Source organism: Rhinatrema bivittatum, chromosome 16, assembly GCF_901001135.1.
Source record: "Rhinatrema bivittatum chromosome 16, aRhiBiv1.1, whole genome shotgun sequence".
Lineage (NCBI taxonomy): Eukaryota > Metazoa > Chordata > Amphibia > Gymnophiona > Rhinatrematidae > Rhinatrema > Rhinatrema bivittatum.
Window position 1 is genome coordinate 29,852,285 of NC_042630.1, and position 15,764 is coordinate 29,868,048.

Sequence of the window (15,764 nt, forward strand, 5' to 3'; positions counted from 1 at the left end):
GTTATTATGAATACAAATAACTGCTGAATATGGAGAGGGAAGGAATGCTCCCCATAGAAATTTGTTACCATCAGGAAACGCTTGAAAGCTTTTGGATATTATAAGAAAAAACTCCCCTGATGCAGGATTCTCATTCCAAAACACAGACCATGTTGGGATTATAATACATTTAAATAAGTGGTTACAGTGCTTTGGGTTTATAACACTTAAAAAAACCCCAAAAACAATAAAGCTAAGTTATAGTGCTTCATCAAAGCCCTTGAGTTTTTGGAGATTACAAATTCACTAATGCTTTGAGGTTTGGAGTGAATTTTTCAAGCTTTAAATTTTGTAGAAGTTGTGACAGGTTCCATTGTGGGGAACATTATTTATTTCTACATTTTATTTGCATGAAAAAGATTATAAGTGAATAAAGAACACATTGCTATGCGAACCAATGATTAAAATGTAGCGGAGATAAGTGTATAGCAAATGTGTTGCAGTGAGAGCACACTTTCCATCTTTATGAAGGTCCATTTTTTTTTGGCAATTATTTAATGTCAGCATTTCCGTAGGTATTTTAAGATAACTTTTTTATAGAATGTTTTACAAAAAACCACCACCAGCAGGCCCTTGCAATGGCAGGCCCTTTCCTGTTGCATTGGCGTATGTTTAGCCCAGGCTTTCTTGAATTCGTTACTGGTTTTGTCCCCATTAAGAGGCTGCTCCATGCTTTCACCATCCTTTGGCTGAGGAAATAAGTTGTTGCTACACCTCTGTCTACTTGCCCCTGCGCTTTATAGCAGAGCCTGTTGTTCTATAACGTTCTTTCCTTTAGATTAACAGCTTGGGCATTGTTTGTAGAACGGCTCAAGAGGCAGACTAGAATATGAAGACAGACAGTAATAATGCCCCAGAACTCAGACCTCTCAGGAGCTCACAGAAAAAAATGGAAGGCGTTAAAAGTAAAAAAAAAAAAAAACCAAACCCACTCCCCGTCCCCTCAGGAGATCCTAGGAACATGCAGTGGCTGAAAAGATTTAAAATAACGAGACAAAGACTGGCTACAAATATTAAAGCCAGGGGCCAGCCGCAAAAAGGAAAGCGCTACAGCCTCCTCAGCCCCGCCCCCTCGTTATGTCATGGCGCCCCTGAAGCGCATGCGCAGCTCGTCCAGCACAATGTGGGGAATAAAGAGCGGGAAAAATCGGGCGGGCGACGGTTTACCTTTTACCGCCTCTTCTCTACCCCCCACCCCCAACTCGGGCTTTACGCACTGGCCGCAGGGGAGGACGGAGAAGAGGTTGCAGCCGCTTCTATTTACTGGTGAATGTGCAAGTGTCACGTAAAAATAAAAAAAATAAAATCTGCTTGGGGGGGGGGGAGGGGAGAAGTATAAATTGCGAGCAAAAGAGAAAGGCGTCACTAGGGCGGGAATATGAGGTGAAGATAACATTAATAAACGGTTTCCCTTCCTTCCACCAACGCTCTCGGGGATCCAGCCCTAAGCTTGACGGGGGTGGAAGACGAAATTTTAAAGTTGTTGTTACTTTCCTCGCCCCAAAATCAAGAGAAGGAGAGAGGGTGGTAACTGCCTGGGGTAGGTTAATGGGGACAGGTCGGGCCGGATCTGGTTATACCCCCCACCCAGTTCCAGAAGGGACATTTTGAGCCAGTTCTGTTTTTTGTTTTTTTTTAAACTTTACACCTCAGTGCATTATGGTATTTGTAGTCCCTTTTACCCGTGGAAACCCTAGGACCAGCACCTGGGGAAGTGCAGAATAGAAGTCCGATAAATGGAAATGGAGTGGAAAATTTGACCTGTTAGGGTGACTTGGTCATCTCTGACCATGGATGCCGGTGAAGGTGGGGGAAAGCTGGTTAAAGGAGAGGGACTGGGGCTGATCTCTCTGTCAGGGGAAATCCTGGATTCATAAACTGCTGGCCATCTACAATGTGCATGTGAAACGGGTACAATTAGGTTTTAAATAAAATTCAGCTAATCTGTTAAAAACATTTGATCATTACCCTGTGAAAATCATATGTGTAAAAAAAGTGGAATATAAATAAATAAATACATATTATAGAGGGCAGCTATTGATTATTCTATTTGACCACCATTGCCACTGAAGGAACAATTAAATCTCAGTAAATATTCTTACTATGTAATATTTTTGAACATCTGTTTAAAATAATTTAACTCTTATTTGTTTCACAACCTAGGATACAATACAAAACTATATGTTTTTTCTGATTAAACTGAAGTCAACTTTAATAACATGGCGACTGCCCAGATGCAAAGGAAAGCTACGGTATGTTACAGTGTAGTCACAGGATTTAACTTCCGTCAGTATGCTGTCAATTTACATCATGTTTGTAGATGTGCTTGGTATGACACAACCTAAGGGTAACGCAACCTTAAGGCTGAACAAGTCTAAATATTACCTTCAGGTAAGGGTGCAGTGTATCATGCAAGGTGTGTGTGTTAAAACAGGCAAAAATGACCCAACTGTGGCTAGATTTAGTGACAGTTGTTCACAAAAATAAAATGGATTGCTACAGTGAGCTCACAAGCCGCTGTCCAAGCCACAGAAATAGTAACAGAAAAAAAAGTGAGTGGAAACATTGAAAGAAACTACCCTCTTCAGCAGGTCTGTAAGAAGGGAACCTTCAATGTAAGATCTCTTATAACTGTTAGCTGTGTTCTTATGCACATTCTTTGTCTTGGAGGATTATAAACTCAGAGGAACATAATACCAATTGAAAACTTTTACCTAGCCACATATCAGGGCTTACTGCCAGTGGCCAAATTGGTTGATTAACCTGGCCAAACATCCTATGTACAGGCAATAACTAAGGTTTGAGTTAGATCATAAGAGTCACCTGGAACATATCTACTTAGTAACTATGGAACAATTTCTATATAACTCACATAGTTGTAAAGTACAATGCTGCTTTGAGTGTGTGTACTTTACTCAAGTTTTCAAAGCAAAATCAGTATTGGCGCTAAAACTGATTGCCCCAGGGATCTGTGCTGGGACACTGTTATTTAACTTATTCATAATGATCTGGGATCCACCTACTTTGCAACTACAGTGGCTATTTGAAAATTGACCCAAATGTGCAAAAGTGATCTCTGTATTTTGAAGCTTGATATTTCACTTGGTTGCAGCTCCATCACTGCTCTCTACATTAATGGTGGGGGTGGAAGGGAAATAGAACCAAAGAGCTAAGAGAAACAGATAAGTATGAGAAAAAAATGTGAAGCTTGCTGGGCAGACTGGATGGGCCGTTTGGTCTTCTTCTGCCGTCATTTCTATGTTTCTATGTTTCTATAAGTGGCAAAATTTTATGACTGCTGTCAACCTCATCAAGCGTAGCGTTTTTTCTTTTATTTGATACCATGAACTCTATTCTTTGTGGAGAGGAGAAAATTTACTTGGTTGTCTTATATTGCAGAGTGCGGTGACATTTCCTAATCGAGTGTCCACAGAACAGCAGTCTTTGGTTCTTGTGAAAAGACTCTTAGCCATTTCAGTATCCTGCATTACGTACCTCAGAGGACTCTTTCCAGAATGTGCCTATGGAACAAGATATTTAGATGGTAACTTAGGTGTTTTTGTTTTCCTGCTTATTCTGTCTGGTTTGTTATGTTCTCTTTTCCCGTTCTCTAAAATTTATTCAGTTGTTTTTGATGGATTTTGTAAGTCTTAATGGGGTCAATATTCAAAGCTGTTTAAGTAACTTAGCTGAATATAACTTATTCAGCTAAGTTTCAAAGCATATTCAGTGGCATGGCTAAGCCGATGAATAAAAGCATATATATATCTGCACTTAGCCATATAAGTTATAACTGGCTAAGTTTAGACCTGCTCTATGGCAGGAATATTGATAGTTAGCCACATAACTTATATGGCTAACTCGATCTGCCCATTATATGCCTGCAGGTTATGCGGCTAACCTTTTACCTTTATAAGTGGCTAAGCGGCATCCGCTGAACTTAGATTTATATTCAGTGGCTGCTACTTAGCCGCATAAGTTACACTTATCCAGTTAAATAACACTGAACGCACTTTGAATATTGACCTCAAAGAGTCATGTGCCATTACTTAGAAAAGGATTTTCTTGGCTAATTTTTTTGGCAAAAATTGTGCCCAAGAACTTGTGGTGGAGACAAGGAAAGCATCTGCCTTCAAGAAGGCATAGACTATACACAGAGGATGTCTGAGGGAGTGGTAGGGATTGTAGAGCTGAATAGTTGGTGTGATGGGCAGATTAAATAGGTGTTAGTTTTTTTCTGTCATGTTTCTAAATTGCTCTTCCCTGTACATACTCAGATCAGTCCAGACTCCTGGGTTTTGCCTACCTGCCAGCAGGTGGAGTCAAAGTTTCACTGACACTGTACATAACCCAGTGTGCCATCCACAGTCTGTCAGTATTTCTCTATCTCTAGCACAGGGGTCAGGAACCTTTTTGGCTGAGAGAGCCATAAACGCCACATATTTTAAAATGTAATTCCATGAGAGCCATACAATATGTTTAAAACTAAATACAAGTAAATGTGTGCATTTTATGTAAGATCACACTTTTAAAGTACAATAAGTCTCTGAAAATATTACACCAGGCCTTAAGACACCAATACATCTCCTATTAGGAAAACGGACCAAGTCAGGCTGCTATAGAGTCCTACACAGAAACTACACGCCAGCAGAAAACCTCACCTGAATCACGTGCTGTCCCTCACCTAACATAGAATAAAGAGACCAAAACGCATAACAAGAAGCATGCAGACAAAAACTGAATTGGAAACTGCAACAAGCCAGAGTCTCTGTATGCAGTGTAACAAAGGAAAAAAGAAACATCACCCATCCTTATAAAACAAATCAAGAAATATAAAATCATCAGCAGTAAAACTGTACTAACAAAAAGAACATATTTCGAAACAGCTGATGAGTGGAATATCCAATAATTAAAAACTCATATAAAACATTTCCAGATACCAACAAAATATTTCAAAATAGCAGACACAAAGATCCAGTAATGAAAAATAATAAGGATACAAAAATTTTTTTGCTCTGCATACCTGGGAACGTTTGATATCCAGGTGTCCTGAGATTGTTTTGAATTAGCAGGAGGTGGGGTGGTTTGCTTGGAACTTTCTCCTCTCTCAGTCACATACCAGCGCTCTCTCTCACACTGGCTCTCAATGACACACCTATACACACATGCTCTCAGTCACTCACATATACAAATGTTTTTTCTCTCTCACTTATATAGGCTCTTAATTACACATTTACACACATGCTGTCTATCTTTTCACGCTTACACACACACAGGCTTTCAATCACATAAATACATGCTGTCTTTTTCTCTCACACACAGACTCTCATTCACATGCTTACAAACATGTCCTCTCTTTCTCTCATTTACACACAGGCTCTCAATCACATACTCACATGCTCCCTCACCTAAATCAGCTCTCAATCACACACATACACACATGGTCTCTCTCTCTCTCATTTAAACACAGGCTCTCAATCACATACTCACATGCTCCCTCACCTAAATCAGCTCTCAATCACACACAGACACACATGGTCTCTCTCTCTCATTTAAACACAGGCTCTCAATCACATACTCACATGCTCCATCACCTAAATCAGCTGTCAATCAGACACAGACACACATGATCTCTCTCTTACTTATACACACAGGCTCTTAATCATACATACACATGATCTCTCTCACACACAAAGGATCTCAATCATACACACATACTCTTTCACACAAACAGGTTTTCAATTACAAACTTACACATGCAGGTTCCCAATGGTAAACTTACATTCATGCTCTCTCTCTCACAGGCAGGATCTCAATCACAGACATACTCTCTTTCACATACACAGGCTCTCAATCATTCACATACATGCAATCTCTCACTCACACACACAGGATCTCAAACACACATGCTTGCTCGCTCATTCACTCTCTCTCCCCCCCCCGGGAACTCGCGGCGGCAGCAGCAGCCACCTCCCAACGCTAACCTCCTTCATTTTCAGCCCTCGCGGAGGCGAAGGCGGAGTCCCATCGGCCGCGGTTGAAGATTTTCATTTTCCTCCGAGCCGCGCTGCAGTCTTCTTCCCGCGCAGGCACCCGATGCTCTCCACTTCCTCTTCCGGGCCGCGGGAAAAAGAGAGCACCGGCGTGCTCTCTTCTTCCCGCGGCCCGGAAGAGGAAGTGGAGAGCATCGGGTGCCTGCGCGGGAAGACCCGCGCAGGCACCCGATGACTCCAGCGCTGGCACCCGGCTGACACCCGATGACTCCCGCGCAGGCACCCGGATGACTCCAGTCGGCGTGCTCTCTTCTCCTCCCCCCCGCGGCCCGGAAGAGGAAGTGGTGAGCATCGGGTGCCTGCGCGGAAGAAGAGACCACGCTAGTGTGGTCTCTTCTTCCCGCGCAGGCACCCGATGCTCTCCACTTCCTCTTCCGGGCCGCGGGGGGGGAGAGGAGAAGAGAGCACGCCGGTGCCGCTGACTCCAGCTGTCCTGCCGCGTTCCGCCCGGGCTGACAGCATTTTAAGCCCGGGCGGCGGAGGACCGGGGAGCAGCTGGGTCAGCGGGGAACCGCGAAGTATGGCGACACGTGTCTGCGAGCCAGATGCAGCCCTCAAAAGAGCCATATCTGGCTCGCGAGCCATGGGTTCCCGACCCCTGCTCTAGCAGATGGTAGATAGTGTAAAACCTGCAGCCTGGAGAGAAAAAAAAAAAAGATTAAAAGACAATCCCAGGGATTTGTGAGGTTCTGGTTTGAGGATTTGTGAGGTTCTGCTCATTCACCTCAAACCAGGGGAGCCACCAGGGGGTTGGTGACCCTTCTGATAGCTCGGTCCGGAGGTCTGTGGGGTGGTCATCTGGTGGTCCAGATCCTCATCCTCTACAAGACAGCGGTGGAACCTGCTGGCAATTCTGCACTGCAAGCCCAGTGGAACAGGGAAGTATCCCTTTTATATGGTGTGTTCTGGGCTGGTCACTAAAGTTTAGTAGGGTGCCGGCGTCTGCTGGTAATGCGTTTCTTCAGCCGGTAATGCTGAAGAAACGCATTACCGGCAGACGCCGGCACCCTAAGCCGCCTTGAACATCTATTCCCTGTACGTACCAGGATCAGTCCAGGACACCTGGGTTGTGACTCCGCACCAGTAGATGGAGACAGACTAAAACTTGTGGGCGGAGCCATATATGCCCCTGTGCCAGTCACAGCCCCTCAGTCTTACTCTGTCTCCAGTAGATGGTGCAGGTCCAGTCACAGCCGGCTGTGCCAGTAAGGTCTCCTGGTCCATCCTTCCCTGGACGATTGGATTCGGGCGAAGCCCGAGGATCAATGTCGGTTGTCAGTTGGCCAGGGTCCTACACCTTGGCAGTCCCTAGGATGGGTGGTCAACTTCAACAAGAGTCTTCGGACACCCTCGCAGACCTTGGAATATCTGGGAGCCGTTGTCGACACGTCGCAGGGCTTGGTGTTCCTGTCACATGAACGGAGATAAGAGCTGCCAGCTCAAGTAAGGCGCTTCTTGTCTCTCCGCCGGCCGCGGGTCTGCGACTGCCTTACGGTCCTGGGCTCTATGGCTTCCACACTTGCGCTGGTTTCCTGGGCGTTCCCTCATCTGCGGCCTTTACCGTCGTCTTTACTATCTTGCTGGGCGCCGGTTTCAGAGGAGTTCCATTTACCGCTTCCACTAGGGGGACTTGCGAGGTCCAGCCTGCTCTGGTGGCTGGATTCCAGTCATCTGTCCTCTGGAATGTCTCTTCTGGTGCCCAATGGGACGGTGGTGACCGCGGAGGCCAGTCTCTCCAGTGGGGGAGCGGTCTGCCTAGGGACCTCGGTCCAAGGCCTATGGTCAGTGTCGCTAGCCCAGTGGTCTATCAACAGACTAGAGACCAGAGCGGTCCGTCTGGCTCTGCAAGCCTTCCTACCGGTAGTGCGGGGAAGGGCGGTCCGAGTGTTGTCGGACAACGCGACCACCGTGGCCTACATCAACCACCAGGGCGGGACAAGGAGCCCACAGGTGGCGGAGGAGGCTCAGCGCTTGATGGCCTGGTCAGGGCTACATCTCAGCAACATAGCAGCCTCTCACAGTGCAGGAGTCGACAACGTTCAGGCGGATTTTTTTCTCAGCTGGCATCGCCTGGATCCCGGAGAGTGGGAGCTGGCGGACGAAGCGTTTCTTCTCATTTGCGAAACATAGGGAGTGCCCCACATGGATCTGATGGACACGTGGCACAACGCGAAGGCTCCGCGATGTTTCAGTTGAAGTCGAGAAAGGGGGGCAGAAGGCGTCGATGCGTTGGCGCTCCCCGGGCCGACGGATGTTCTGCTGTACGTGGTTCCCCCGTGGCCGATGATTGGCAAGATTCTGCGGCGCATAGAGTTGCACCCAGCCAACGTGATCCTGGTGGCACCGGAGTGGCCGCGCCGGCCATGGTTCGCAGACTTCGTCCAGCTCACAGTGGCGGCACCCCTTCAGCTCCAGGGAATGGCGGGTCTACTCCATCGGGGCCCCGTCTGTTTGGAGAATGCGGATCACTTCTGTCTCGCGGCATGGTTTTGCGAGGAATCGGCTGAAGAGAAAAGGTTACTCAGATGCGGTGGTAGCCACGTTGCTACGTTCCAGGAAACAGGCGACGTCCCTGGCTTATGTCCGTGTCTGGGTGGATTTTGAGGAATGGTGCGTGCAGCGTGGGGTGGTCCCTACTGCTGCTTCTGTCTCCGACATTCTGGCGTTCCTCCAGGCAGGTCTTGCCAAAGGTCTGGCTTGCAGTTCTCTACGGGTCCAAGTGGCGGCGATTGGTTGTTTGCGAGGTAAGGTCCGTGGTACTTTCCTGGCTCTTCACCCGGATATCTCCCGTTTCCTTCGGGGAGCTAAGCACCTTCGTCCTCCATTGCGTCTCCCCTGTCCGGCTTGGATCCTCCATTCGGTTCTCTCCGCTTTATGCGCGGCGCTGTTTGAACCCTTGAACCGCTTAAATATTCAGTTTCTCATGTTAAAGACGGTGTTCTTGGTGGCGATTGCTTCGGCACGGCGTGTTTCGGAGTTACAGGCTTTGTCCTGTAGGGAACCCTTCTTGCGTATTTCCGATTCCGGAGTTTATTTGCGGACGGTTCCTTCCTTCCTGCCGAAAGGGGTGTCGGCCTTCCATTGCGGACGGTTCCTTCCTTCCTGCCGAAAGGGGTGTCGGCCTTCCATGTTTTTCAATCGGTTGAGCTGTCCGCTTTCGCGGTCGGGGTGCCCTCTGATCCAGAAGCGTGGGAGTTACGGATGTTTGACGTGCGGAGATCCCTCCTTCGCTGTCTGGAGGTCACTTATCGATTTCGGGTCACAGATCATCTGTTTGTTTTGTTTTCTGGTCCAAAGAAAGGAGTTGCAGCGTCCCGCACGACGATTGCCCGTTGGCTCAAGGAGGCCATTGGTTCGGCGTACTTGGTGCGGGGGTAAACCACTTCCCGTGGGTCTTCGGGCTCCCTCGACTCGCTCTCCAGCTGCGTCTTGGGCGGAAGCTTCTCAGGTGTAGCCTCAAGAGATTTGCAGGGCGGCTACCTGGAAGTCGTTGCATACCTTTATCCGGTATTACCGGTTGGATGTCCGGGCTACCGATTCCGGGAGATTTGGAGAGAGGGTACTCCGAGCGGGACTCTCTGCTTCCCACCCTCGGTAAGTTGGCTCTGGTACATCCCAGGTGTCCTGGACTGATCCTGGTACGTACAGGGAAAGGAAAATTAGTTTCTTACCTGATAATTTTCGTTCCTGTAGTACCAAGGATCAGTCCAGGATCCCGCCCGCAGTGCTACGCTGAAGTAACGGAGAGTCCGCTCACTATTCTGGGTTAATCTTGTCCGCTTGTTTCGCTCTCTCGGTGGGAGAGTACGTTTCCTGAAGGGGTGTTTCTTTCCCCGTTCTATTAGCGGTTTATAGCTAGTTTTGGTTTTAGTTCTCTGGTTGTGTTTTCTACTTTGACATTACGTATGACTGAGGGGCTGTGACTGGCACAGGGGCATATATGGCTCCGCCCACAAGTTTTAGTCTGTCTCCATCTGCTGGTGCGGAGTCACAACCCAGGTGTCCTGGACTGATCCTTGGTACTACAGGAACGAAAATTATCAGGTAAGAAACTAATTTTCCTTTTCGGCCCCCAATGAAGGCACAAGCCAAAACACGGATCCAGTGTCGGGCTTCTCTCCATACTAGCCTTGCATGAAGAACATGGCGTTTCTTCACTGTACAACAAAGTTAAGTTCATATTATTGAAAGTTGGAAATTGCGTTTGAAAGTTGGAAATTTCTAAAATATTTGTTTCTACAATTTGTCAGAGGCAGCAGTGTTCTCATTCATGGAAGATGGGGATATCCCGACCAAAGAGAACACCAAGGCATTGCAATTTTACAGCCGCTGAACAGAACACGATACGGAAGGTATCGGAGCTCTGGTGCTGCCATGTACTCGAGGGATTCTTTTTTGTCTTCCTTTCATGGCCTCTGGTGGACAAGGGATTATGAGAGAGAGAAATATCCAGGTACCCTGATTCTGGTAGCTCCAGAGTGCCACATTGACCATGCTTCGCAGATTTGATCAATATGGCCATAGATGGGCCCCTGAGGTTCGGACATCATTGACTCTCTTTTCCACCAGGGCCCAATATTTTCGGCTCAGGCGGCTCACGTCTGTCTCGCGGTTTCGCTTCTGAGAGGAGATGACTGAGATGGAGGGAATATGCTGAAGCAGTTGTTTGCACCTTATTGTAGGCTAGGCGACCTTCTACATACTTGATGTATGTGTGAATTTGGAGGATCTTCGAGTCCTAGTCTGCTGTTGATGGAGTGCAGCCTCGGCCTGTTTAGGCTACAGTGTCTCATATTTTGGCTTTTCTACAGAAAGCTTCTGGTTAAGGGACTGGCCTTTAGCTCTCTGAAAGTCCAGATAGCGACATTGGGTTATCTCCAGGATAAGGTGCAAGAGTATCCTCTGCATCCAGATGTTATACGGTTCTTTCAGGGAGCTAAGGATTTGCATCCTCAGGTGCAGAACATTTGCCCGTCTTGGAATCTGAATCTAGTCCTTACATGATTTATATTATTTTATATTATACCTTATTTTATATTATCCATTTTTAGTCCTGTACTTTATTCCCCTTGAATCTCAGTATATTTTTGCCCCGTTTTTCAGTATTTCCTATGCCTTGTTACCCCTGTACCATCTAGCTGTTATTTATTAGTTACGCCACTTTTTGTCTGAATCCTCTTCCCCTGTGTATTTTAGTACCCTTTTTCCCATGTTACCTTCCTCTAGCTTCCTCGTTCATATTAGTTTCTCCTATTCCCTATACGTACCAGGATCAGTCCAGGACACCTGGGTTGTGACTCCGCGCCAGTAGATGGAGACAGACTAAAACTTGTGGGCGGAGCCATATATGCTCCTGTGCCAGTCACAGCCCCTCAGTCTTACTCTGTCTCCAGTAGATGGTGCAGGTCCAGTCACAGCCCTGCCTGACCTGATTCTGGTGGTTAGTCAGGTTTGGTTTTTTGGGTTAGTTTTGTTAGGCCTAATGGTTTGTATACTAAATTGGGTTTTGTTTTTAATTCTTAGTTGGGTGCCCTGCCTCCCAGGGGGGTTGAGAGGTCCTGAGGGGACTACCCTCCCCCGGTTGAGGCCGCTGCCAGGGTCGAGGACCCGGCTGAGCTAGTGGCAGCGTCAGGGGTGACACCGGGGAGCCCGGTTCACTCACCCCTGCAGGAAAAGGGCTCCAGAACCAAGGACAGCTGCAAGCTGTGTAAAAAAAAAAAAAAAAAAAAAAAGGGTTTTTGTTTTTGTTGTGCCGGCTCTCCGTTTCCTCGCGTCTCCACTCCGTTTCGGGGGGGGGGGGCGCCGGTAGCAGGAGGGAGGTCGCCGACTTTGAAATTTTTTTGTTTCGCTGCGTTTCCCGCCCGTTTTTCGCCGCGATCGCCGGCCTGCCGTGAGGGTCGGCCTGCGGCTCGGCTCGCGCATGCTTATCGCGGCAAGGTCTCTGCAGCTCCTGTCTCACGGGCGGAGGAGGAGTGCCCGGATCGCCTCCGGGGGTCCGGTCCTGAACCGCGCGATCGCCGCCGCCGCCGCGCGGGGGGGGGGGGGGGGGGCTCGGCTGATAGGCCCCAAGGTTTTTGTTTTATTTCCCGTTCTGTACGAGTGCGGCGGCCATTTTAATTCCCAGCCGCGAAGTTGCTCGGTTCACAGCAGGAGATTCAGCTCTGCCCCCCGCGCTTTTTCCGTAGCTGGGTCCGGCGGGGGGGGGTCCCCACGGGGGGGCCTCGTTCCCCGGTGGCTACCGCGGAGGCTTCTTCAGATTCGGGTTCTTGATTTTGTGGCGCAGGATTCTTTTCTTTTCAATTGTAAGCATAGTACGCGCAGCCGGAGGGGCGTCGCGGGGGAGGGCCACCCGTAGGTCTGCTCCAAGGAAGAAGAACACTATGGCTGTTGCGGAGGGCTCTCGGGAGCCCTCGCGGTGGACGCATCCGCCGCGTGGCGTACCTCAGAAGTCGGAGAAGGAATCTTCATCTCCAGTTCACTCAGAGTCTCCAGAGGAGCCTCTGATGGGGGCCGAGGAGGCGGCTGCGGACGGTCCCGTCCAGCCCAGCGCGGGCAAAGGGACACTAGCCGTGGAAGGGGAGGTCCCCAAAGTGGTGCGGCTTTTTCACAGGGAGGCAATGTCCCCGCTAATTCCAGCAATTCTTCAGGAACTGGCATTAGAGGCTCCGCCTGTGGTGGCCCGTCCAGAGGCAAACATGGATCCGGTGCTCTTAGGTCTCTTGGGGCCGGCAGTAGCTTTTCCTTTTCACTTTTCATCGACAGATATCCTGTTCGGTGAATGGGATACGCCGGAGTTACGCTTGCAGGTCAGTAAGGCCATGGACAAGATTTACCCGCTACCCGAATGTGCGCTGGAACTCCTTCGACTGCCGAAGGTGGATTCCGCAGTCTCTGTGGTGACGAAGAGGTCGACCATTCCGGTTACAGGAGCCATGGCTCTCCGGGATATACAGGATAGGAAGCGGGAAGTGCAACTCAAGAAGAGTTTGGAGGTGTCTGTCCTGGGTTGCGGGCTGCCATCTGTACCAACTTCGCTATACGCGCGAGCCTGCGCTGGGCCCAAGTTTTTCAGTCGAACCCAGGTCTGTCGGCGGCAGAGGCATCACAGGCAGATAGGTGGAGGCAGCAATTGCGTATGGGGCAGATGCTCTCCACGGGTTGCGGCGTACATCCACTAAGTCCGGGGTGGAGGCTGTATCGGTGCGTCGCCTGCTATGGCTACGTAACTGAGCTGCAGATGGTTCGTCCAAAGCGGCTGCCCGAGGACAAATTTTCAGGGCGCGCTCCTCTTTTTCGGCCAGATCCCGTTTCCAAGGGCCCAGGAATTCGCGTGCTCAAAGGTCTACAGGTCCTTCCTATAGGTCACCTTCCTCCCGAATCCCTCAGTGGCAGCAGTCTTTTCGGAGTACACGCTTCGGTAGACAGGGAGGAGCCCAAGTCTTCACTGTGATACGCGGCCGGCCCATCCCTCACCTCAGCCCCAGCACGTCGTTTCCAAGGTAGGGGCGCGGTTACCCTTGTTTGTCGAGGAATGGGCCAGTATAACTTCGGGCCAAGGGGTCCTCAATGTGATAACGCACGGCTACGCATTAGAGTTGTTCGTTCCCCAGCACTCAAATTCCTGGTCTCGCCGTGCAAGGCTCCCGAACAGAAGGCAGCATTGCTAGACACCATCCGGCGCTTGGAAAGTGTGGGAGCCATTTTTCCCCGTTCCAATCAGTCAGCACGGCAAGGGGCGTTACTCCATTTATTTTATTGTTCCAAAGAAAGACTGCTCTTCTAGACCAATCCTGGATCTAAAAGGGGTGAACGGAAGCCGGCGTGTACCTCACTTCAAAATGGAGTTTATTTGGTTGGGGATCGCCTCGGGGCGTACAGGAGAGTTCCTGGCCTCACTAGATCTCATGGAGGCGTACCTTCACGTAGGCATTCAACTGTCGTTTCAGCGATCCCTAAGGTTCTGCGTCCTATGACGGTTTTATCAATTCAGGGCTCTCCCGCTTGGGGCTGGCAACGGCGCCTCGTACGTTCACGATGGTAATGGTCGTGGTTGCGGCGCAGCGACGCCGGGAGGGTGCTGGTTCATCCTTACCTGGACGATTGGTTGATTCGGGCGAGGTCCGAGAATCAGTGTCGGCTGGCGGTGGCCAGGGGCCTACAACTCTTGCAGTCTCTAGGCTGGATAGTCATTTTCAACAAGAGTCAAGTGGTACCCACGCAGACCTTGGAATACCTTCGACGACACGGTGCTGCGTGTTCCTCTCGCAGGACCGAAGGTGCGGACTGCAGTCTCGAGTGAGGCGCTTGCTGTCGCTACGCCTACCACGAGTCGGCAATTACCTGATGGTCCTGGGTCCTATGGCCTCCACTCTCGCGTTGGTCCCCGGGGCGTTCACTGATCTACGGCCATTACAGTCGTCCTTACTATCCCGCTGGAAGCCGATTTTGGGGGAATTCTACCGTCCACTTCCACTCGTAGGCCGGGCGAGATCCAGCCTGGCCTGGTGGCTCGATTCCAGTCTTCTGATCTCTGGAGTGTCACTCTTCGTGCCCACCTGGACAGTGGTGACCACGGATGCCAGTCTCTCCGGATGGGGAGCAGTCTGTCTAGGACAGTCAGTTCAAGGCCTATGGTCAGCGTCTCCAGCCCGAGGGGCTATCAACCGACAGGAGACCAGAGCGGTCCGGCGCTGCAATCGGTCCTACCTCTGCTGAGGGGACGGGCAGTTCGTGTTTTGTCGGACAACGCAACCACAGTGGCCTATATCACTCGCCAAGGAGGGACGAGAAGCCCACATCCATCGCCAAGGAGGGACGAGAAGCCCACAGGTAGCAGAGGAGGCGAGGCTCTTGATGGCTTGGTCGGAAATAAATCTCGACAACGTCGCAGTCTCTCACGCTGCCGGGATCGGCGACGTCCAGGCGGATTTTCTCAGCCGGCATCGTCGGGACCCCGGGGAATGGGAGCTGGCGGACGAAGCGTTTCGCCTCATCGGCAAGACGTGGGGTATTCCCACATGGACTGGATGGCCGCAGGCTGCACTGCGAAGGCTCCGTGATTTTTCAATCGGTTTTGGGAAAGGGGAGCAGAAGCAGTCGACGCATTGGTGCTTCCCTGGCTGACGGATATCCTGCTGTACGTCTTTCCTCCGTGGCCGATGTTCGGCGAGATTCTGCGCCGCATAGTATTGCACCCGTTCAACATGATCATGGTGGCTCCGGAATGGCCTCGCCGTCCGTGGTTCGCGGACCTCTTTCAGTTTGTCGGGGGCGGCTACCATGCTTCCCATGCGTCTCCAGGGGGTCGCGGGGGCCCTTCCGTCAGGGCCCCTCTGGTTGCAGGATGCGGATCCCTACTGTCTCGCGGCATGGCGTTTTGAGTGGCCTCGGCTCCAGAGGAAAGGTTACTCTGGCACGGTGGTGGCTATGCTGCGGCGGTCCAGGAAGCAGTCTATGTCCTTGGCGTACGGCCGGGTCTGGGTAGTCTTTGGGGAATGGTGCGTGCAGCGGAGTGTGGCTCCCACTGCCGTTTCGGTATCTGGTCTTCTGGTTTTCTCCAGGCTGGTCTGGCCAAAGGCTTGGCATGCAGTTCCTGCGGGTCCAAGTGGTGGCGCTTGGTTGCTGGCGGGTCCTGATGTCTCCCGTTTTCTCCGGGGGGGCTAAGCTTTTCCG

At 50.2% G+C, this 15,764-nt stretch overlaps 1 protein-coding gene across 5 annotated transcripts in view; it reads left to right on the forward strand.

Moving 5' to 3' along the window:
• The first annotated feature begins 1,213 nt into the window (after window positions 1–1,213).
• The window catches only part of HORMAD1 (HORMA domain containing 1), a 227,635-nt gene continuing 213,084 nt past the window's right edge, over window positions 1,214–15,764 (forward strand). For all 5 annotated transcript variants that reach the window (XM_029581603.1, XM_029581602.1, XM_029581600.1 and 2 more), the window contains exons 1-3: window positions 1,214–1,305; window positions 2,203–2,291; window positions 3,439–3,583. In XM_029581603.1, coding sequence (XP_029437463.1) covers window positions 2,259–2,291; window positions 3,439–3,583 — 178 coding nt within the window. In that variant the 5' untranslated portion in view covers window positions 1,214–1,305; window positions 2,203–2,258. The remainder of the gene's footprint in view (window positions 1,306–2,202; window positions 2,292–3,438; window positions 3,584–15,764) is intronic.